This window comes from Pieris napi, chromosome 16 (genome assembly GCF_905475465.1).
Source record: "Pieris napi chromosome 16, ilPieNapi1.2, whole genome shotgun sequence".
Classification (NCBI taxonomy): Eukaryota; Metazoa; Arthropoda; class Insecta; order Lepidoptera; family Pieridae; genus Pieris; species Pieris napi.
This window is the reverse complement of record NC_062249.1, coordinates 3752553-3776728: the sequence shown is the minus strand read 5'-3', so window position 1 is coordinate 3776728 and position 24176 is coordinate 3752553. Positions and strand designations below refer to the sequence as shown.

The 24176-nt window shown below is 35.4% G+C and overlaps 1 protein-coding gene across 2 annotated transcripts in view; it reads right to left on the bottom strand.

Annotated features, from left to right (window-relative positions):
* LOC125057156 (myocardin-related transcription factor B) overlaps positions 1-24176 on the bottom strand; it is a 41036-nt gene that overhangs the window by 4632 nt on the left and 12228 nt on the right. For both annotated transcript variants that reach the window (XM_047660653.1, XM_047660652.1), the window contains exons 2-5: positions 3261-3474; positions 2790-2932; positions 468-533; positions 52-185 (exon numbers count right to left, since the gene is read on the bottom strand). In XM_047660653.1, coding sequence (XP_047516609.1) covers positions 52-185; positions 468-533; positions 2790-2916 — 327 coding nt within the window. In that variant the 5' untranslated portion in view covers positions 2917-2932; positions 3261-3474. The remainder of the gene's footprint in view (positions 1-51; positions 186-467; positions 534-2789; positions 2933-3260; positions 3475-24176) is intronic.

Genomic DNA, 24176 nt, shown 5'->3' with positions numbered 1-24176 from the left:
AATAAAATTTCCGTTATTTAAGAAATGAAATATCAATAAAAATATCCATACCTGTTCCAGTATATGTCTCCGTTCGAGTTCCTGCCGATTCGGGCGACTCTGTATCTTAGCCTTGAGCAAGTCTCCAGTCTTCGCTCTCGCCAACTGCACGCTCTGTTTAAAGTAGGCTGGCGGTGTTTTTAATGCTGCAACGAGCGATAATAAATTTTCAAATTGAACATCAAAATGTGTTATAAAGACGATAAACACGAATCGTTTAGATAAAGTTTATAAAAGCGAGAAATTCTAATTTTATTAGCCAAGTAGAATTTCTCATTAGCTGCGTTTAGATCGTAAATAAAATTCCATCGCCTACGCACAGTTACAAACGGGAGCTGCGCAGGCGGTTGGGCGCCTAACCAAGACTCGTCATCACGCATTAGTAATTGTCCTGTTTATACCATTTGTAAATAGGTGATATTACTTACGTGGCATTATTCCTTGAGCTACGAGCTGGTTGATCGGTCGCCGCATCATCAGTTTCACTTTCAACGCTGAAAAAATTATTCAATTCTAAATAACGATAAATTATGGGGATAATTTTAGATCGCTATTTCCTTAATGTATTTATTTTACCGTATATAAATCATGTAGATGTTTCGCATGTGATATTATGAAAAAGGATGTTATGACGGCCGGTGACGAATTTCGACGTAAGGTAGACGTGATCGATACGTCGATAGATGCATCATTATAATATCGATTTGCCGATGGGCGTAGGCGAAAGAAGCGTTGTATTCCTATTTGCTTGCAGATGAACGGCGTCGGACGGACAACACTGGCATCTAGCCAACATAAATAAACACTGCACAAGGAAACTAGTGTTATGCCGCGACCGTAATATAGACGAAACATTCACTACCACTGGGCCGAAAATTGTGGGTTACTAGGCGTTTCACACTTTCGATATCATCCCGGTCTCAAATACGTGAAATAACGCACGTTTTACGCCTACACTGTGATTTATATTCTCAAATTAATGATGTCGAAAAGGTGTATCGGCTATATATCATGGTGGAACGACAAATGTTTCCAGCAATATTAATAGGATAAGAAACGTCTAGAAATAGGAGTCTGATTTGGAGATTAGCAATGGCATACTATTAAATAACGGGAGGTACCTATGCCCTTAAATTATGGAAATTATTCTCTAAAATAATACAAAATCATACAAATAAACGCAGCATTTTAAATAACAGACTCGTTGCACAGGCCTACATTTTTGCGTGTTTATACTTACTGCACAGACGTGACGTCAAGTAGGGTTGTTTATTAGCGACGCACGCGCAGATAACAAAAGCTGACTTGCATCGCCGGATGCATTGTATGTGCGTTGTATATAATTATTGAAAGATATTATAGTTATTTTTAACTGCCTATGGAGTTAAGATTCATGAGAAGACGTTCTATTATCATAAAAAGTACATGTACGTCGCGAATATGACTCTGAGTCGCATGGTTACTCTATACAGATAAAACTAATCTGTTCTGGCATCTATTTAGTTTAGAGACTCCAATTTTTGAAGTTTTAAATTTTGATATATCATTAGTTAGATCAATATTACAATATCTAATATATAAAATTCTCGTGTCACAGTTTTCGTTGCCATACTCCTCCGAAACGGCTTGACCGATTTTGATGAAATTTTTTGTGCTTATTCGGTATCTATGAGAATTGGCCAACATCTATTTTTCATCCCACTAAATGTTAGGGGTAGTCCACCCCTAAATTTTTTATTTTATTTTTTAGACAAAATTTTTAATTTCTATTTTTTTATGATACAGCATTAAAAAATACATACAACCCCTAATTTTCACCCCTCTACGATCAACCCCTATTTTTTTATTATAAATGATATACATGGCAAAACGACGTTTGCCGGATCAGCTAGTTAATAATATAACCGGTTATTTTACTTTTATTTATTTTGTCGTTTCCCGTGCGTAGTCCGTGCGCACTTCTAAACGACAACTATTGAACACTGACTAAATTTATAAGAGTGTCCATTATTTGTTATGGGAAGATTTTCTTTTCTTTCAAATTAGTGTTTTAAAAGCTTTAATAGTAGAAAATAAGTTTAAAATAAAAACCTTTCCAATCCGATTATGTAATGATTATAAATCACATTGGCATTGATTCACGAGTAATTTATTGTATCGATTGACTGGCCATTCATAATCTGTGGTATGTCATTTAATAGTATCGATAGTGTATAGTACAAAAATAGCAGTAATTTTACGCCTTTGCCAAGGAACGTTGCAGTACTTATGGTGTTGATATAGCCTTGTATTAGATTTTCTTTTCTTTCAAATTAGTGTTTTAAAAGCTTTAATAGTAGAAAATAAGTTTAAAATAAAAACCTTTCCAATCCGATTATGTAATGATTATAAATCACATTGGCATTGATTCACGAGTAATTTATTGTATCGATTGACTGGCCATTCATAATCTGTGGTATGTCATTTAATAGTATCGATAGTGTATAGTACAAAAGTAGCAGTAATTTTACGCCTTTGCCAAGGAACGTTGCAGTACTTATGGTGTTGATATAGCCTTGTATTACTTTAAACTAATTAATATTTGAAGACCTAAGTAGTGCATAGTACAAAGAACAGTGATGGGTGGATGATTTTGACAATATTCATAGACATGGTCCTTCGAACAAGAGAGTATAAGTTGAACAAATTGTAGTTCATAGACTTTAAAATTTCCTTTAAGTAAAAAGCATAGACTTCTACGTGATACTCACACTCCTTGTGTTTGCCCATTGCAGGCTGTAGGGGGCTGTCGTCAACAACAACTTTGGGCGGGGAGACGCGGGGCGGCGAGCTGGGCGGCTCACTCGCACCGCTACTGCTTGCTTGACGGCTAGCCATGTCCTCCGCGCCCGAACTGGTGATATTAATTAAGGTTTTGTAACGTAATTGTATTTTAAAATTTTGATATACGACACAGGTTAAAAATAGATCTAGATCTAGATTTGCAAGTTATCACAGATGATAGTGACAACTAACACCAACTTGAGGTATTAAGCGTAAGTGTATACTTTATTATAATCAAATATTAATTTATATATTTGACACTGCAATACAACGAGCATTACAGAACCAGTACAATCAGAACACTTAAATCATGACGAAGGCAATGGGTGGCCTTCTCTTTCGAACGATCTCTTGCAGCCAACCCCAAGCGATTTACAAACATCCATAATTTAACATACCTGAAGATATCGTCTTCAGGCGACGTTGCCGGCGTGTTCGGCGAGGCGAGCAGCGGCGAGGGCGTAGCGACAGGGCTGCGATCGCGGCGCGGCTGCTTGAACCACTCAGGGTAGATGGCGCTCAGCGTCTCGACCAGGTCGTGGTCCAGCGTGACGCGCCACGAGGTGCGCTCCTCGCCTTCCGACCCGTCGCCAGCGCCACACGAACGGTTCTCTAGAAAATTTATATTTATCTATGAAAAATAGCACTTATTAGACAACACAAAAAAAGACCGGTTAGGGAAACTTACTGAGGCAAGCCTCCCCCTGCAAAATAGTTTCAGAATTAAGGAAGCAGGTGTGGATAGGTGGGGTTACTAACCCATTGCGTACTGTCAGTTGTTATTATTATAAAATTCTTATCAGAAAAAATTAAAAGTACGAAATACCGTAGTGCGTGAAAGCGTAGTATAGTCAAATGATTACAAGAAAATTTTTATTCGTGATTTTTTGGAAAACGATAGGATATTACTCACTTTACAAAGTAAAGACAAAAACAAATGATATTTCGAGATTTATTTATTTAAATATTCAAAAACTCAACCAGCAAAAAGTACCTGAATCGCTTGGTTCGCCTATACGAAGGCTAAAGTAAATGTGGGATCGGTCAACCCAATTCATAATTTATTAAAAAAGGCACTCCTAGCCCTGAACGTCATTGGTAATACACCAAAGAGTATTTTATAACCGTAACAGCTGATGACGATTGACGATGATTGTTATTAAGCGCCTAATACAATAGAATTTAACCGGGAACTTTAATTTTGGCCAATATAACCGGTATGTTGTTCTAAACAATGTCGTCATAAACGGTTTTCACTGTATATGCTTGTGCCTTTTGTCTCCACACACGTTTTTTTTTTCTAAGACATCGGTTTACTTACGAAGTTTCCCTTTGCCGTAGTAAGTATTAAATGCAGACATAAAAATTAATTGCTGCAAAACTCAGGATTGAGAATCGCCCGTTACACCAGACACTCTTAAAGTATAAAATATAGCTCTACTGAAAACCAAGCAATAAAACTCTACCCTTTCAATAAACAAGGATCTATCTTCTCCGACCTTGACAGCCGTTACACAACAAGCGTAACACATAAATCTGTGTGTAACATTTCTTAAAATGTTACAGAATACATCACTGTAAACAATCTGGCGCACGTGCTGATGCTGACTCATCGCATAGCCAGCCGTGAAATATGACAGCTGAGAATTAGCAAATACACAATAATTCCATGTATAGGGAATATGTAATTTATATGAAAAAGAAGGTGTCAAAAATAATACTTTTTAGAGTCCCACTAAGAAAGTCTCGAAGAGTCTCTTCAAACGTAACAAGACGTAAATAGATAATTTAAAGTAAGGAAGTAATAGTTTCCTATAACCAATTAGAGAGCGTTCAAGTATTACGTTACGCCATTTTTGGAGATTCTTGACCCTCCCTCCCCTACGTAACGCGCCGTTTTTCTGTACCCAATAGTAATACGTTTCGTGACCACCCAGACCACCTCTTTATAGATAACAGTTACCATTATGGGCTGTAAAGTACTGAAAAGTCGAAAATAATATTTAAAATAAGGCCTAACTCAATCCCCGCCCCGCATCGTAACGTTTTACAAGAGGGACCTCCCCCTAATTCGTTACATAATACTGGAGTCTGGAACGCTCCCTTATTCAAGTGTGTTTTTTTTTAAATGTAATTTAAGAACCAGCCAACAGATTAAACCTTAACTTATTACGGAAGATTGCAGTAAAATATATAGGCCTAAACACACCCAGCGTTACATAAAAACCACATAAGTATGTCCGCAAAACGAACCATACCTCATCTGTCGATCTCCATTACGTTTACGACATCTTCTTATTTTGATAGTTCGTACTTAGCCTCCACTCTTAGGAATTTCACAAAGGAGTCGTCTTAACTCCCAAACGTCAAAAGTATTAGATTTTGACATGCAGGAGTCATAGTAACGTCCCCTTAGACTTATGAACCCCGCATTGCTACGGCCATTTGCGTCACAAACAGACTACGTTATCACGAAGGACAGAAATGTCTAGTATCGAAAACTAGGTAGGGGACGTTTAAAAATAAAGTAACGAATCATTGCCACGTAATTTGCGGTGTGAAATGCATTTATATTCTATGATGCAATATGACATCCCAAATAGGATCAGCTATTTACAGCGACCATTAGTAATTGAAAAGAGAATTTACCAGCTGAATGTTTCATACGTCTAGTATGTGGGTGATTTGTTAAAACATTATGTTATCCTACTTGTATATATACGGATATAATTCCTGTACATATTTGTAAGTTAATAAATAGATAAACAATAGGGCAGAGTCCATTACTAACGACTTTGGTTTTTGTCTTAATTGTATACATTGTCTACCTTTTATTTTCGTTATAAATGGGCTTCATCCCCATCCATTTGTAGTAAGCAGTTCTGGCAGATCACTCTCCTATATATAGTGTTTTAACAGGGGCCAAACGGGCAGGAGGCTCATCTGCTGTTAAGTGATACCACCACCCATGGGCACTCTGAATGCAGAGGACTCGCATTAATAGTAAGTTACCTAGTTTATGACCGAAAGCTCAGTCATTAAAAGTGAACTGCGCCGAAATTGTCGTCACGATACAATGTTCCATTTCGCTTATGATGGTAATATTTATTGTTTTACATTGACTAATTCTTATACTTGAAGGTATTCGGACAGTATACGAGCCGAGGATGTAAATTCTGCTCACTACTGTTTACTTCACTAAGCAATTAGCTAAATCGTAAGAGTTACGCCCCGAGAGTATTGCCAGAAGCAGGCATTCTATTAAGCATTTTAATAAGCATAATGATTTAGTATTGCTGTGTTATACGTGAGTGGTTAATATAGAGTAAAAAACTAATTTTAAATTATTTAAAACATTCTCTATAAGGAACTACTTGTTATTCAAATAGCATCTGATTATCTGATGTTACCCTTAGATCAATCATAGCAAACACATGTACTTAAGTAGGTACTCGAATGTAATGTATGTAAATCAAATAACCTTCAATTAGAATAAGTCAACTCAAAGCAAAACAACAAAGAAATAAATACAAAGACATTATAGCAATGTAGCCTTCAAACCTCGCATCTAAAGTTAAAGAATATCTTTTCATAAAGATACTATACTCTGAATTTTAATTCCGTAGAATTCTGACAGCTATCATTTTTTGACATGTCAGAATACAAACCTTTTTGGCCGGGCACATTTTTCAATATCAATACGAATCTGAACATCTTGAGTCTATACATACATTGTATTTGTTAGTGAATGTATCCATTTTATTAAGTGCGGTGCTCCACATTAAAAGTGGTTTTACGGCGAGTGATAATTACGTCCCTTTTCATCACAAACAGTAAAAAAAACGCACAAGTAAATATTACTTTTTGAAGTTATACTTCTTTAGGCGCGTTATGAAAAATTGATGAGAGTGAAATTTTACGATGCGCGCGCACCGTGACACAAAATTATCAGTGTGATTATAGCCGGCGCCGAGCGTGCGCGAGCGAGATGGGAATAAGACAATCTACAAGTAAAAAGAAATAGAATATGCGTGAAGTTAGCAGCTATGCCAAGAATTTTGAATGACCATAATGACATTTACCTTTTAAACAAACAAAGGAGTTTGAATTATTTTTTTAAGAAATTTAGCAATGCTTTTGCACAAAGACCTATTGTTACTTAGTTAAAAGTTATGAAACATACCTAGTTATTTTCATTATACAAGTGCTAATTTTATATGTGCGTCTGAATTATAATCAGAAGTGATTTAAATTGAATATTTAAATCAATACTTGTTAATATTAGAAAATAATAATAAATAAAAATATAATATTAATAAATATTTATTTATTTAAATAAAATCTGATATCGGGGTAATTTTTCAAATGTAAACTGAACTTTATTGACTATAATGACTCCTTTTCCAGTCTTTGATTATTTAATTGTAATTAATTATTTGCATGCAATCAAAAACTATTTTTAATAATGCCAAAGAAGTATAACTTCTTACGCGCGTACATAAGTACACGCACCCTTTTTTTTATTAAAGGTTTACTAAACCTGGAAATGAAGGCAGTGATGCCAGCTAATAATAAAAAGTTAATTCGATATATTGTTCGTGATATTGAAATATATTATGTTATTTTTGTATTAGGTCACGACCACGACCAAAGCCGCACTGATAATCGCTAATCAGCTGGTGGCCCTTCTAGATTACCTTAGGAGCTGGGCATTAATGATGGATTAATGGCCAGTCTTCAAACACACTTACATTGTTTAATATATTATAAGGTCAGCGATGAACTTTAAGCGTCTCATATAAGCTATCTTTTGATTGCTGAACTTATAATATTCAAATTTTTCACTATCAATCCATTTGCGGTGTTCGAATTATTACCCCACATATTATACTGTACGTTACGTTAATTCGAATAATGAGAACAAAATATTAACACATTTTGCTATAAAGAAGACGTGTTGAAACTTAACGAAACGAACACAAATAGAATTTGGGTTATAAACTATACAAATTGTCTGGAAACTTGACTTTGAGCTGTCAAATAATCGTAAACGAATATTTGTAAAGTTCGTAGGGCCAACGCTACTCGCGAGTAATCGCTGTTAGATAAAATTCAACTTTACAAGTCGATAAAATTCAACCCATGGAAACTGTAGAAGGTGAAAGAAGTCGGTCAAATTCATTATTAATAAATAAATCGTTAATTTGCAAAGAAACTGGTACATTTAGATCGATTAATTATAAAAATCCGCACAATCAGCCATATAAAAATAGGCATGCAAATGTCATATTAATTTTCATAATGTCATATAATATGAACATTAACATAATATCATAATAATAAGTTATTTATAATTGTTGTTAAACTTATTGTTTAAATTTGCTAACATAAATGATATATAATAACTATTTGTTATTATCATTTATGTTAGCTGTAGGATTACGAAATAAATAAATAAATATTCGCCTTGTCTTTAAAAATTTAAAACGAAAGTACCTTTATAAATAAAGTATACAAAAGTGTTAAACAACTTATATCTGATTCGGTTTTAGCACACAGCTTTCGCTAAAAAAATCCATATCCCACTTGCCAATCTGCATGATGTTTATGACAATTTTTAATCTTGATAGTTCGTGCTTATCCTCAACTTAAATACAAATTTATTGAATAAGTTATTTTTAATTCTCCTTAAATAACTGTGTTAGAATATTTTTTGAGTATTGAGTCTTTCACACTCGATAACTATGTCGAACAAATTTATTGATATGTTTGGAACATAACTCTTATGGATTGTAGATTTTCCTGAAATAAATTATTTCGATATTGGCTCCGTACTCAGCGCCAAACCATTGTATGGCTTGACGCACGTCAATCAAAATGTCAGCATAGATGCGCGGGCGCCGAGTCTATGCTCTACATTTATATACGCCTTAGTCTACATTTCAACCATACATGAATTCTAGGGTTACTAGACTCATTTTCTTATCTAATGACGCATCGGCCAAGATACTGTAGTGCTGCTATGAAGAGTAAGTGTAAGAATCCGTAATATCTTGTGTCGTAGACGATAAGGGAGCGTGCAAGTATTACGAAACGAATTTGGGGGGGGGGGGGTCGTTTTGTAAATCGTTACGATGCGGGACGGGGTTTCAATTACGCGTTATTGTTAATATCATTTTCGACTTTCCAGTACATACTTTATACCACATTATGGTAATTTTTAGGTATAAAGAGTCACTAGATGGTCACGAAACGTTTTACTACACACACACTGTACTGTACTTGGGTACAGAAAAACGTTACGGCGCGTTACATGGGGTGGGGGGGGGGGGTTAATAATCTCCAAAAAGTGCTAAAATGGCAGGAAGTGTAAGTAAAAATATTTAGTACAAAAGTACCGCCCGTCCATGCCAAAGGGCTCGCGGGTGCGTTGCCGGTCTTTAAATAATTAGTACGCTCTTTTCTTGAAGGACCCTAAGTCTAATTGGTTCGGAAATACTTCAGAGTTCAGAGGGCAGCACCACACAGTGGTGGAACGACGGACGTCGAGGCGATACGGGAGGAATTTCGCATGCTGCCTTGAAGTCCGATGATGAAACTCACCTGCAGGTATTGATCCGAACAACTTCTCTGAACACTCTCCGTCGTTAATGCGGTAATTAAACTTGTACTTGAATGAAGGCAACCGAGAACAAATTTCAATAAAAATGGTAAAATCTACTTTCAAAACTTTACACTATATTGGAATAAGAGAGATTCATATCAGCTTAGGTCAGTTATAAAATTAGAATGTTGATCCTAGTTCCGCGAAGTGAAGGCCTGTGGGTATTACGGCGCACGGAGGTTGTAGGGGTGACGTCACATTGCACGCGGCACTCGACCACGTGGGCGAAGACAGGTGCTACCTACGAAGCTTGTTTACGCTTACATAATGATCTATACAAAACAATGCGTGAAGTCATAAAAATGTAGGCAAATAGGAAGTAAAAGGTCCAATTTGAGGTCCTTCTTAAAAGCTCCTACATAACATTCAACAGTGTTTGTATAGAAATCAAAATTTCACATCACGAAAAGGTAATTTTGCTTTGCTTTATTGTCTGCAAGTGAAACAGAGGAAAAATTGTAAAATAAATATACAATACCACTAAAACTACTATAGAAACAGTTCAAGAAATACATTCGTATTTAAATTTTTCCATGTTCAATATAATTAGCGGGGACATTAGTAGACGAATGACCCATTTACAGTGTGTCACCCCGTGTCCACTCATCTCTACCTTTTCGAAGAAAAGTTATTTTAGAAAGAATTAATGCCAATTAAAATACAGCAACTAACCTACTTCACGCGTATCTCAGAAAAACTGTCTGCAATTGAAATAATTATTATAACCCAAAAACAACCTTTTTAGGCCTCAGATTTCTGTATCTATATCATTGATCATTTGTCTAATAGGCAAGTAGGTGATCAGCCTCCTCCTCCGGGTGTTTCTGACACACGCCGTCGACGTTTTGGCTCTAAGGCAAGCCGGTTCCCTCACCATGTTTTCCCTCACCGTTCGAGCGAATGATAAATGCGCATACACAGAAAATCCATTGGTGCACAGCCACAGTTCTCAGGGTTGAGAGTCGCACGCTAAAGGCACTAGGCCAATACTGCTCTCAAAAACACATAAGAGGAATAAATTACTACGCAAACCGTGGTATTCAAGAATGATAGATTACTTACATTACCTATATCGTCTGAATTGATAATGACTATGTTCCAAGAGCTTCAGATGTGCTCTTACACAACGCATTGATTTGGCTTGCAGCTCTAGGCTAAATTCGGATCGCAATTGACTTTGTAAGTCGATGAATGAATTGCCGGCAACGGTAATCATTTAGTCTGTAACCTGAATTTCAGCGCTGGTTGCTGAATGACGATGTTTTAAAGCATTCAGCCGTGTGCTGCATCTTTAAATCTTTTCTCATCAACATTTTTTATAAGCACGAAAAAACATTTCCAGATCAACGGATATTTTAAATACCTAAGAGACAAATAGAATTCGGCTCATGTTCATACAACAGAATACAATAATTAGTATAACTTAGTTAAAAGATGCATAGAGCATTAAAAAGGTAGGGTTCTTAAGTAAAAAATGGTCTAAATCTCTGATTCAAAATTGTTTTGTAAATTTATACATAAATTATTAAACTATATAATATTAACTCAGTAAATTTTCATAAAATATAATGAAAAACTTAAATTTTATAAAATAGCCCCCTTTACAATAAAATTGCCCCCCTGGGTGAACCCACGTTGGGAATCACTGGTCTAGATACTTCCTCTTACTATAATTATAGATTAAGCTATTGAATATTGTTGAAGTTAGGTGAGTAGTAGTACTAGTATTGGAACACCATGTATAAGTAGAACCATAACGGGTTGATGACGTAAAAGGATGTTTTCAGCAAGTCGGCAACAGTGGCCGTCTGTTTATCGTCGAAGCACAGTTAGAGCAACTGCAATTGGGCTATACTAAAACTCAGCTGTAAAAACATAGAATCACTTTAGTTCTTCCATTTGCAATAGATATATATGTACAAGAAGATAGTCAGGGCATTACGCAAGCCGTGGTATGCGCGCGCGGCGCCTACGTAAATGGAAACAAATAATTATAAACAAAGCAAAATCTCGACCAGTTTATTATACGGTGATTATGTTTCATTTATATTTATGGTATTTGAAAGGACAATAAAGTTGTGCGACTAAGTAGCATTTTATGAATAAACAAATTAAGTGAAGAGTTTTTTATTTCCTCCTTGGATATTTTATTGACCGAAGATATAGCGAGCTATATAATATAATTCTACGACCGAATGAGTGCGTGTGGGAATACGGCTTGTTAATAAATGTGTGGTGAGGGGTCAACTACGTAAGCTTTTCAACTAATAAATTGAAACTTTAATTTCAACTAAACCTTCAGAACTTTTTAAATAACGTAGACAATAAAAATACTTTCAGCGTTAGAAAAACCTAGCCATTGTTTTAAAGATAAAACTGGTTGCTATCATCAAAATAAATTGGAAAGAATTCGTTGATAAAAGCTAAAACAACAAATAAATGTCTCGGTGAAATTCGCATTTTGATTCGATTTTCAATGCCAACAATGTTAAGCGGATTATATTTAGGTGTACGGTTTTAGACACCTATTACTATTACATAAGACACTATAGAAGACAGTTTTATCTGGGTGGAAATAAAATTTCCAAGGAGCACTTTTTAAAATATAACGAGCCGGCACACCCACGTTTTTATATTTTCACTATTCATAATTCAGATTGAAGAATGCGTTTTGCACCTAGTTTTTATAGGATCGTCTGCGCAAGCGAAATGTATTTCCTGAAGAAAATATTATTTATTGCTCAGATAGCGAACGCTCCATGGATTTACAATTTGTTTGTTGATTGTTATAGAACAAACTATAGAGTTTATGCGAGATTTTTCTAATCAATAATAACGTATACACTTCTAACGGACACATTTTTGAAAACATAGATATTCAGAGGTAATTTTATTTTTTTTGAAGTTATACTTCTTTAGGCGCGTTATGAAAAATTGATGAGAGTGAAATTTTACGATGCGCGCGCACCGTTACACAAAATTAACAGAATGAAGTTGCCCACGGAAGATGCTACGGCATTGGACATAATTTAAAAACAACATTCGAATAATAATATAATTTATGTTACACTTAATGTAAGGGGATAATAATAAATATTTATTTATTTAATTTTTCAAATGTAAACTGAACTTTATTGACTATAATGACTCTTTTCCAGTCTTTGATTATTATATTGTAATTAATTATTTGCATGCAATCAAAAACTATTTTTAATAATGCCAAAGAAGTATAACTTCTTACGCGCGTACATAAGTACACGCACCCTTTTTTTTACTATTTCACTGAGCTGTAAAATAAAAAAAATAAGATTAAAATTACGCCTGTTAATTGCAAGGTTACCCATTGGTTATAAGAACACGTTTGTAGGTTATTAAAACTCCAACTATTTTTTTCTACATTCAACGGGCATATTGAATGCCCTCGAGTCTAGACGGGTCGCAGTCGGTTGTCTGGCAAATGATTATAAAAACTTGGACACAAAGAGTACAAATCATGAAATAATACTTAAACACGTCATACATAAAATACATTTTAAAACTAGTAACTAGGAAAAGTCTGATAACATGTAGGGTAAGCCAGGCTTAGGATTTAAACCACCGCTCCGACGAAGTTATGTCATATATAAAAAAAAACGAAAAATAAACTACTAAACCAACCAATTTTTCCATTCCATAGTAAAGACAGCTGTACTGATTCTTTTTGGCATTGAAACCGGCGCAAAAAATACAATTACACTGCAATATCATTAAATCTTGTGGACACATGGGTAACGGCAAAAAAGCATTTCCTTGGCAACATTGTTACCGCTCTGTTGCCACTATATAAGTTGCCAAATTAAATGTCACACTGTAATAGAATTTATCCCGAACCGATTTAGAAGCAATTGCTTAATCATAAAATTAATTATAGTCTGTAACTATAGAATTTAAATCTGTTTATAGAAAGAATCGTCTAGACATTGCTATTAGCTCATCGGAGTGGTTGTCAAACACTATTTGACTGGCAGTCCAAAGAGCTATGGTAAAAGGCTTGTATAGCGGTGACTCAATTCACTTGATAGATTTATTGTCTAATTTTTAATACTGATTTATTGTGACGTAAAATCGATTCTTTAATCCCCTACAATTGCCAGATACATACAATGGAAGAATTAAGGATTTTCTCTGAGTGAGAACAAAAATAAAGCATTTTTTATATATAGAACATGGGGCAAACGGACAGGAGGATCACCTGATGTTAAATGCCGCCCATGGACACTTTCAGTGCCAGAGGGCTTGTGAGTCAGTTTTGAAGCAAACATATAAAGCGATCTCTAAGAATGTAAAACAAAGCATTGACAATATATGTGAAATCAAACGATGTATGATGGTACCTGTGATTTCAGAAAGAAGAAAAGGTTGTACTATATTATTTTTATAATATTAATTGGCAGTTCCAAATCCAAGAGTACTCTTCATTTAAAACATCAAACAAAATGATCCAGTGAGTCGTGGTGAAATACGGCTTCAATACATTCTATAAAACACACTCAACTGGTTCTTGTTTACACGTCAATGAGTAATTTCGATATATTTTATTTGCGCTACACTGGATGGAGGCAGTCGCACGTGATACCTTCCATTCATCCGTCATGTTCTACGTTCTGCTCGCCTGGCACCTTGCCGGGTGACGATACAAAGGAAGTACCTGTCTTACGTTCACATCCAATCACTCAAACATCCAAATTGTATCTATTAATCGACCTTTGTTCGATGCAAAATATTTAGAAATTATCATCCGGTAAACTGTTTATAACCGCCACATTCAGGCTACGCACTTCTATGCGTTATGCGCAGAGATCATGCAATTGCACTATAGAGGCCCTAACTTTTTCAGTTATGATTAAGTTAACAAGATCTGCCCTGCGATTCTGTAACTCACTTTTCGAACTCGCACAGCGGTTTTCGCAGCGGCGGTCGCAGCGGCGGTCGCGCTCAAATCAGTCGTGAAGCAGTCATTTTACGATTTGGCATTCTGATAAGGAGGGAGCTTGTAGTTTATTGTTTATCAGAATGCCAAATCGTAAAATGACTGCTTCACGACTGATATGAGCGCGACCGCCGCTGCGAAAACCGCTGTGCGAGTTCGAAAAGTGAGTTACAGAATCGCAAGGCAGGAATGTTTAGTCCACACGCTTCCAGGATGTTAACCCCTGTTAAAGTGCTTTGAGAATTTAGCGAAATATAAGATTAGAAATGTGACAATGTATGGTGAGGCGGTTGAACGCAATGGCGGACAACAAACGAGTAAAGCGAACTCTGTTTTAGGTCAACGTTGAACAAATACCAAACAGGTCGTTTGGTCGCTTCCGGGGGTCTATTTCTGAACATCTAAACGCAATTGCGTTACTATGATTTGCAACGCGATTATAGGTTTATCTTTGAATTGGAACACCTGGGTGCGAAATGTCAAACGGCAATAACATTTGTTATTGGACTACGTATTGGAACAGGACGTATTACTACTTTCTCTATAGTCCGGTGGAACGAATTGGCGGCACTACAATAGCACACTTGTTGCGTTTGTATGTAGCGGCCCTTTTTCGGGATAGAATACTTTAAAGCCCCAAAAGTAAATAGATTCGGCATAGATCGCGGAAGTTATTCGTATTTCGCGTAGCTACCGTGTCCCAATTGCGTCGGTCGACGTCTCCACTTCTATAATCTAAATAAGGAGCAAAAGTTCAACGGCCTTCGAAAATCCACTCTGAACGAATATTTCGATATATTTCACAAAAGTTGTGACGTAAATAGTCAATGTTTTTGGCCACTCCACTCTTAAGGATCAAACAGAGATTTATTATAACCCTAAAATTTAGAAACAGCAAGACAAGTATTTCGGAAACACGTGACGTTTAAATAGGTCAGTGGACCTGTCACCTGCACGCTGCGACATTAGTAAAATTTGACATGACAAGAAGTTAATTTTTCGTAGAAAATTCGGGCTAGTTAAAAACCCTGAGGATTCCCTGGTCGTAGCTAGTCACGTGACGTGGATTCTTGGCATGAGTTGGAAAACGAAGGAATTGCGAAAGGTATATAAGTTGTTGACTAGACTTTTTATTTGGACAATGTTAAGATTCATAAAATGAAAAAAAATCTATCACACGGCATATAAACATTTTATTGAAAAGCCGTATCAATAAGATTTATGTTGCTAATAAATCAAAATGATTATAAAATTACATATAAAACAATATTTATCAAACACTTCCACAAGCTCTGTAATATTTTGATAAAAAAACCATAAATATTAATTACGACGTCAAAACAATGCGACACGTGTAAAATAAAATTCATTGAAAATGGACCGTGGGATTGTTTTTAGGAAAAACAAGGAAAATAGCATTTTAACAAAAGCCAATAGAGCATAATATCGACGCAAACATTATCCCATTGCAAAACACGAGGACAAGATGTAGTCAAATTCAGCTAAAAACTACTAAACTTAAACGTGGAAAAAATCTTGGAGCGATTCCAAGCAGCTGATTGATGAGGATGGTCATTTCGTACACGGCCAATCCAGAGATTTTTCTTATTATTTAGCAAAGCAGTGGACAATTCTATTTTCGTGATGTAGATAATAAGACGCCACAAAATATGTCGCACGTTTAAAAGAAATATTGTATTTGTCACAATTTGTATCTATCGTTCAAGATTTAATGACTTTTCTCAATATTAAAAATAAGATAAGACATTATTAAAATGCATTATTAATTGCGCATTATATATGAAGGTAATAACCTTTTTACCGTTAAAAACATGTTTGCATTGGAGAGCAGTCCAGTGTAAATCTAGTAATTGCTTAAAGAAATGTTCATATAAAAATTTGCGTAATTCGCCAATCTTTCGGGTTTTAGCAGACTACAATAGAATATATGAAGATGTAAACATTTTCTACCTTACCAAAGAAATGTAATGAAAAGTGTAAGGAAATATTTTAGGAAGACTTTGACTTTATTTAGCGGTAGTAACAATTTTCTTTTTTCATCTATTAATGTACTTATTGACTTTTGTTTTCCTGTTTCGTATATTTTGTTTAGTAATCGTGTTTTAGCTTTGTATGTAAAGATATTCAGCCGTAGCATTTGTTACAACATTTAATAAACTAGCTGGCTGGCTGTTCGTACGATAGTCATTATTTGGCAAAAATAAAAAATATGAAAAATATGACACAAAAAATATTTCTTTAAAAATTAAATTGCTTGAGTCAAATTCACACTATTATTGTCACTACACTCTTCCACTTTGCTTGTTGCTTTTCATGAAACTTTGGAAAACACCATCAAACTTGTGGTTTGCCGACGCCATATTTTCGTTTTAGTTTGAAGAGTTTCATTTCGAGTTTGAGAGTGGCAGTAAGTGGAATTAAATTCAAACAGTCAACAGGCTAGGCAAATAATGGAACGTCATCGATCCAAGTCATTTGCCTAACTGTTTGCTCAACTGGCTGAACATCTTTCAGGCCGCTAGTTAAACGGCGCCGTTTAGTTAACAGGCCAGGGTGTTAATTTGAAATTAAGCTAGTTGGCTGTGACATAATAAGTTCTTTTATAATCTGTATGTGTAGTAGTATAGTATAATCTTAGCTGTAAGATTTTTATATAAATAATTAAAGTAAATCAAACATTTACGCTTTATCTAACTTATTAACTAACTAAATAAATGTAGTACAGATATTTTAAATCCTGGGTTGCCATCGGATACATTGCCGGCTAGGGCAAGTGTCTCTTCTTAGTTGTACTTAGACACTATTTCCCTTATAGCAATCTTGTTAACCACAACACAGGGGCTCCTTAGTATAGGGACTAGCGAAAGAAGATTTCTGTCACTACCATATTTCAGACATAAAGTTAAATTTTTGTATTATTTATTATCTAATATTTAAATTCTCGTGTCGCGGTGTTTGTAGTTAAACTCCTCCGAAACGGCTTGATCGATTCTCATGAAATTTTGTGTGCATATTCGGTATGTCTGAGAATCGGACAACATCTATTTTTCATCCCCCTAAATGTTAAGGGTAGTCCACCCCTCAATTTTTTTTTAATTTTAGATACAAAAATTTGTTTTTAATTTTAGATACAAAAACTATTCTTTAATTTTTTATGATACAGCATTGAAAATGGTATTGAAAAGGTACAACCCCTAATTTTCACCCCTCTACGATCAACCCCTATTTTTTATTAAATGATATACATAGCAATACGACGTTTGCCGGATCAGCTAGGTTTAGATAATATTGCTGCTTCGTAATTCAACATTCATACTTAAACACAATTGATTTCTCGCAGGTATAATTTTATCCATATTAAGAGGGCTGAGACGGCGCTATGCCAGTAACATGTGCCAAATTCATATACAAACATGCTATACCTATATGACTTAGTTAACAAAGTGCACCTAATTACCTAATGTTTGTCTCTCGACTCACCCGACTATTGTTGCTTTGCCAAGCATTCAGTTTAAGAACGTGAAGGTTAATTACCTGAAAATACAAAATAAACAATTAGCACAATGTATAATAAAAATAAGCACTAAGAAAATGGTCAGAACCGCCGGAAACATTTTCATTATATAAACAACTGCGTAATCTACCTTCGTATAAATATTATTATAAGAGCTTTTGAGCAAGACGTACATGGAAATTAACGAATACCATTGATAAATTACGTCAATTGTGAAGGAATCCAACCTGCTGTCAAAGCTTTATTCATCTTTGTACTAAGGAATAAAACGCTCTTTATATAAAGGGTTAAATCATGTATAATATAATTATGTGTGCGAGATCATGCGTTAATCTATGGGCCACATGGAAATGATAACCATTCACTAATATACAGTCCAGATATTTCTCAACCGCGAGGGTGGGCTGGTAAGCACAGATCTTTGATAGACAACAGCCTCTCACAAAGGTAGAATACCTGGTTACATAGCCGTGAGTTTTATGAATAGACAAACAAATATGATGCTTGTACTATATTTGTATTAGAAATAGATTACATCATTGTAGTATACTTAAAAAAAGTAGATCTCTATAGACCAAGGCTAATACTAGTGACAGTTGTCGAATATACTTTGATGAGTTTACGGACGCGGCCCACGCGCGTGAGCCTTTGTCGTACAAACAGAACGCTATTTTCATAACAATGTTTTCTTGAAAATATGTCTATTGTAATAGCAGCTCGTTAATTTTAATGAATACTTATTCAAATATGTATTCTCATGTACTCGACTGAAAATTTAGGACTGCGTGAGGTTCATATTTGACGTAATTTAGCCGTACTCTAGTCCATTAAGATATACACTTATCAAACAATGAAAATTTATTCTTCTTATAGTTCCATCTCCTTGCGAAGGTTGGCGATCATCATGGCTAGTTTAATTTTGGATGCCGCACTTCTTAACAATGACTTGGTGCTTTGACCAAACCATTGTCTTAATTTCAACCAGGAGATGCGTCTGCGATCAGGTCTCCATCTACCTGCCACTTTGCCTTGTATGATTACTTGAAGGAGCTCGTGTTTTTTGGAGTTACGTAAAACGTGTCCGAAATACTGAAGATTCCTTTTTTTAACCGTCATAAGCACTTCTTTGTTCTTCTGCATTCTGTCCAGCACGGTTGTATTTCGTATGCGGTCTGTCCAAGATATTTTAAGCATAAGTCGATAAACCCGGATCTCAAAAAAAAAATTAATCACACTTTATGTACACTTATGCACGTCACTCAAGGATAAAAGATGGACACTTGAAACAACAAAATGAACTGAACCTACTGAAAAGAGATGTATAGGACGACAAAAGAAAAGGTAGACGGATGACGTAATTGAACTAGTGGGGAAAAACTGGATGAAAGTACCATACAAATACTAGAACATTAAAAAAACCTAACCTTAAATAAACTTATATTAACACAACTAATAGTTATATTAAATGTAAACTAAACAGTTGTATGGATTAATTAATAAAGCTTTAATAATAATAATTAGTGTCAATATAAAAAAGACGATCTAAATTTACATTTACCAGTATGGGGCGCGTAGACCCGGCAAGAAGAACTGGTAAAAACTCTCCGCTACTGATTTTAATCGCCAAGCTTTGTGAAAACTATAAGGAATTGCCTTCACTTGACATATTGAAACCAAATGTCTTAATAATAAAGTAACAAACGCAAATAGAAGCACGTACTTACATTAGTGACAAAAAAATTAAAAATATGTCGTAGTCTAAAATACAAATATTAAAATTAAATTTTCAGGGTATCTAGGTTTTCAAGTAGGTCATATATGTGAGGCGATACGGTGGTGTGTATCAAGACGCCAAAAGGACCGGTCATTCTGGCGGTGTACCAAGGAACGCGAAGTCAGGCCTAACTAATGTGCATTACCCAAGTTGGCATTTCGAATCTGGTTAGGTACCGGTGCTCCACTTTAAATCGCTCTTTATTATCGCTGTACTTTTAGATTTACTTATTCTTAGAAAGACTTGTCTTTGTGTGTGTGTCTTTTTTATATATCATAAATAATAGACAACCGCAACACATGTTATGAATACTATGAATAGTTTAATTGTTTTCCATTTTCAAAATTGAGAAGCACTGTCGGCGCGAATAGAGTCAAGAGCCTACCATAGAGCCTCATTTCTAGTTATTAGTACTTCTTAAAGGCTGATTCACGCTACACCGTGTCGCGACCGGGCCGGGCCTCGGCCGGGACACGGCCACCGTGCGCCGTCCTGGACATTGATTCATGTTACACCGGGCTGTTTGGGTGTACGCACGTACGTGCTTGCACCACTATATCTGTTTTTGTCAGCTAGTGATTTCATCTGTCGATAGACTTGACGCTTAAGTAATTATGCAATTTTCACAATTTGAATTGACAGCTATTGCATTTGCCATCAATGACGAAGTATTAGAAAAACGAAGCGAAAGTACTAAAAGAAGATCGGGTGTACATCCAACCTGGAGAAAGCGAGAAGCAGAAGGGGAATTTTCTTTACTTTACAAAGAATTAATATACGACGAGAGCAAGTTTTATGGTTATTTTAGAATATCTAAAGAATGCTTTACTCATTTACTTGAAAAATTAAAACCAGATCTAACCAAAAAAATTACAAGATTTCAAAAGCCATATTTATCGTACATAGAAAAAATTCAACCTCACTAAGATTTGACGTTGGGTGCCCGGGCGCCTACGTTCATGTTACGACGTGCCGGGGCCGGACCGTGCCGGAGCCGGGAAACAATACCCACCGACATTACAACGCCGTGCCCCGGCCGTGCCCCGGCCGTGCCCCGGCCGAGCCACGGTCAGGCATGAATTACTTCATACAAAAGTATATCAATAATGTTAGACCGTGCCCCGGCCGGGGCACGGCCCGGTCGAGACACGGTGTAGCGTGAATCAGGCTTAAATATTCAACCGACACTTTTAAACTTATTTCTTACATTCTGATTTTGATTAGATTGTTTTGTTTGAAGAAATTTAAACTTTGTGAAGTTCCAAGTCGATTATTACTAAAGAGCGATTTTTAGATCAAACGAATAAAATTATGATCAAACGCGACACTTTTATTGTCTTATTCCTCATCTAAGACAGGATATTTAAGTATTTTTGTAAATGCACATAAATTTATAACGAAATAAAGAAGTCTTCTGTGCCTGAGATACTTTGCTCGATTTTCATGTTTAATACGATTTACTTCCAACGTTTTCCATGCTACGTGCAAGTGGTTATTGCGAATACATATATGTATTATGTACGTAATGTATTTTTATTATAATTTTCATGTGAAATAAAAAATTTCTTTTAATTTTATACACGAGTATATGAATCACACATTCAATATTGCGGCTCATTGGTCTAGTGGTTAGTACCCCTGACTGCGAATCCATGGGTCCCGGGTTCGATCCCCGGCTGAGACAAACATCGATGTGATGAGCATTTGGTGTTGTGCTTAGGTCTTGGGTGTTTAAATATGTATTTATATGTTTATCTATCTATAATATGTATGTATATCCGTTGCCTAGTACCCATAACACAAGCTTCACCAGCTTAGCATGGGACTAGATCAATTGGTGTGAAATATTCAATCAAAAAAATTTTTTTTTTTTTTAAATATTGTATTAGGTACTTAATAACAACGTCATCGGTTACGACTATCGGTTTTTACGACCAAATATGAGTAGTCCCTTCGATGTCGTTACATACTGTATAAAGAAAATATATAGCAGAGAACCTTAATGTTAAAAATACTCTTAAATCACATATACAATTGCATATAGTACACACTATTTAAATGTTACGATTTACTGTTACAACAAAAAACACATTAAAAACATTGCAACAAATAATGAGCCGCGAAATACTATGTTGATCTTGGACGTGCGTTAGTGACAGGTGCAAGCAAACGTAATTTTAGACTACACAAATCTTTTCACGCTTTCATAACTACATCTATCCGGATCTTTAAAATCATAAAATGCAACGCAACTATGAAACATTGCTCGAAATAGCATTCTAGAACTTTCGCGAAAATCCATAATATTTATTGATATATTTTCTAAGTGTTAATAGATACGACTGTACTGTATACGTATGCAACAACGATACGTAGTGAAGAACTAATGTTTAAAAAAAAACAATTTTGCAAAGTCAAGTTAAATTTTTACATTCACTAAATTGACAGCATGAACTACACCGAATTTATACACAGAATCAAACTTGAACAAAGAACCGTTACTTTAAATAGCATCTTGCCAAATATTTAAGTTAAAACCATATGTCTACATTGTAATTAAAAGGGCAGCTAAAATTAAATGAAAGAAGATGTAATAAAATTGACCTATAAATAATCCCAACGAAGACAGTTAAATAGTCTGAGAATAATCGTGTCAACATAAGTTTCGGAAAATTTCATAATCCGATACGCAGTAACCGGTGCACATCTGCATATTGCACCCGTAAATGCAAAAATAAATGCAATCTAAACAATCCGAGCATTTCCGTAGCGCTGACACAATTAAATTCTCCTTAAATGAGCCGTATCCAATAAATAATCTTACAGACCATCTCATTAAGAGTGCTAATTGCGCAATTTGTAACTACAATGTAATGCAAATTGCAATCTAGAATAGATGTATAAAAAGGGAGAGTGAACTCTTGTATGAAATTCATTAATAATTTAAGAACTTCGGACAGTTCCGGTTGATTCACGTTTTAAAAGTGTAGAAGAGATATTTCTTCTTTTCTCTTTATTATTAAATTTTGTTTGCATGTCAAAACTGATTTGAAAAATCTTTCCAAATTAAAACCTTACGTTATCCCTGATGAATATTTTCAAAAAAGTTTATATATCTATAGCATTACTATTAAAATGCCCAAATCGCGTAGGCTGCACTGTGCATTTAAAGAATCTATTTACCAAAATAAGCTTTAGGCTATAGAATCGCAGAGCACAGCTACTTTATTATATTTAGATGAAACGCTAGGCGACGGTGACGTTATCAAAAATTCCAACTAATTGGATTTCTCAATACAGATGAAGCTTTCATTAAAGACGCAACTTTAATATTCTACTCAACATACACGATATGTGTAAAATAAATCAGTGGCACTACAACCTCTTTAGTTATTGGCCTCAGATTTTTGAATCTGTTTCATGATCATTTTTAAATCTAATAGGCATTTTTAAGTCCTCTAGTGCCTAACACACGCCGTCGACTTTTTGGGTCTAAGATATGTCGGTTTCCTCACGACGTTTTCCTTCACCGTTCGAGCAAATGTTAAATGTTCACATAGAAATAAAGTCCATTGGTGCACAGCCGGGGATCGAACCTACGATCTCAGGTATGAAAGTCGCACGCTGAAGCCAGGCCAACACTGCTCTGCTGCACACAACACGATATGTCTAAAAAGGAATATAACATTTTCTATACCTTTTAGTCTTTAATAAATGAACCGTAATTGGTGCAAGAAGCATTGGTGAAGTGCACAGGTACACCATAACCAAATATTTGGCAAGACCGCAAAGAAATTTCTTGCCATAGCCGATCTTATCAATTGTATTTAAATTAAAATTTATGAATATGCAATAAAGTCGACAGTCATTACGTGTACGTAGTAAATGTAGCATTAATATTGAAACTGAGTCATCTAGTACGAAATTATCGTGTCTAAATAGTGCAACTTCTCACACCTGCTAGTTACATGAAATATATATTAAAAGCTAAATATATAAGTTTTAAAATGTTTTAAGCTGTAGCTGGATTAATGTTAAATGTTATGGTACTGTATAGCGGGGCATAGACCGACTGCAATATGCGGTTTGCTCAGGAACTGCTCGAGCGGTCCGTGTATTGCGAATATGAATTTAGTATGGAACTGCAGATCGCCGTGCGGCGACCGCATATTGCAGTCGGTCTTGACTGCAACATGCGGTCCGTCTATGGCCCGCTTAAGTCGTGTAGTCTATGGTATTATTACTTCTATAAAAAAGTACGCCTTTCATAATAATTTTATGTGGTACAAATAAAAAAGAAACAGAAAAAAGTATTACGCGTAAGATCTAGTATCCCCAGCGTCCTCGACAATATAATTACGCAGCCATAAGT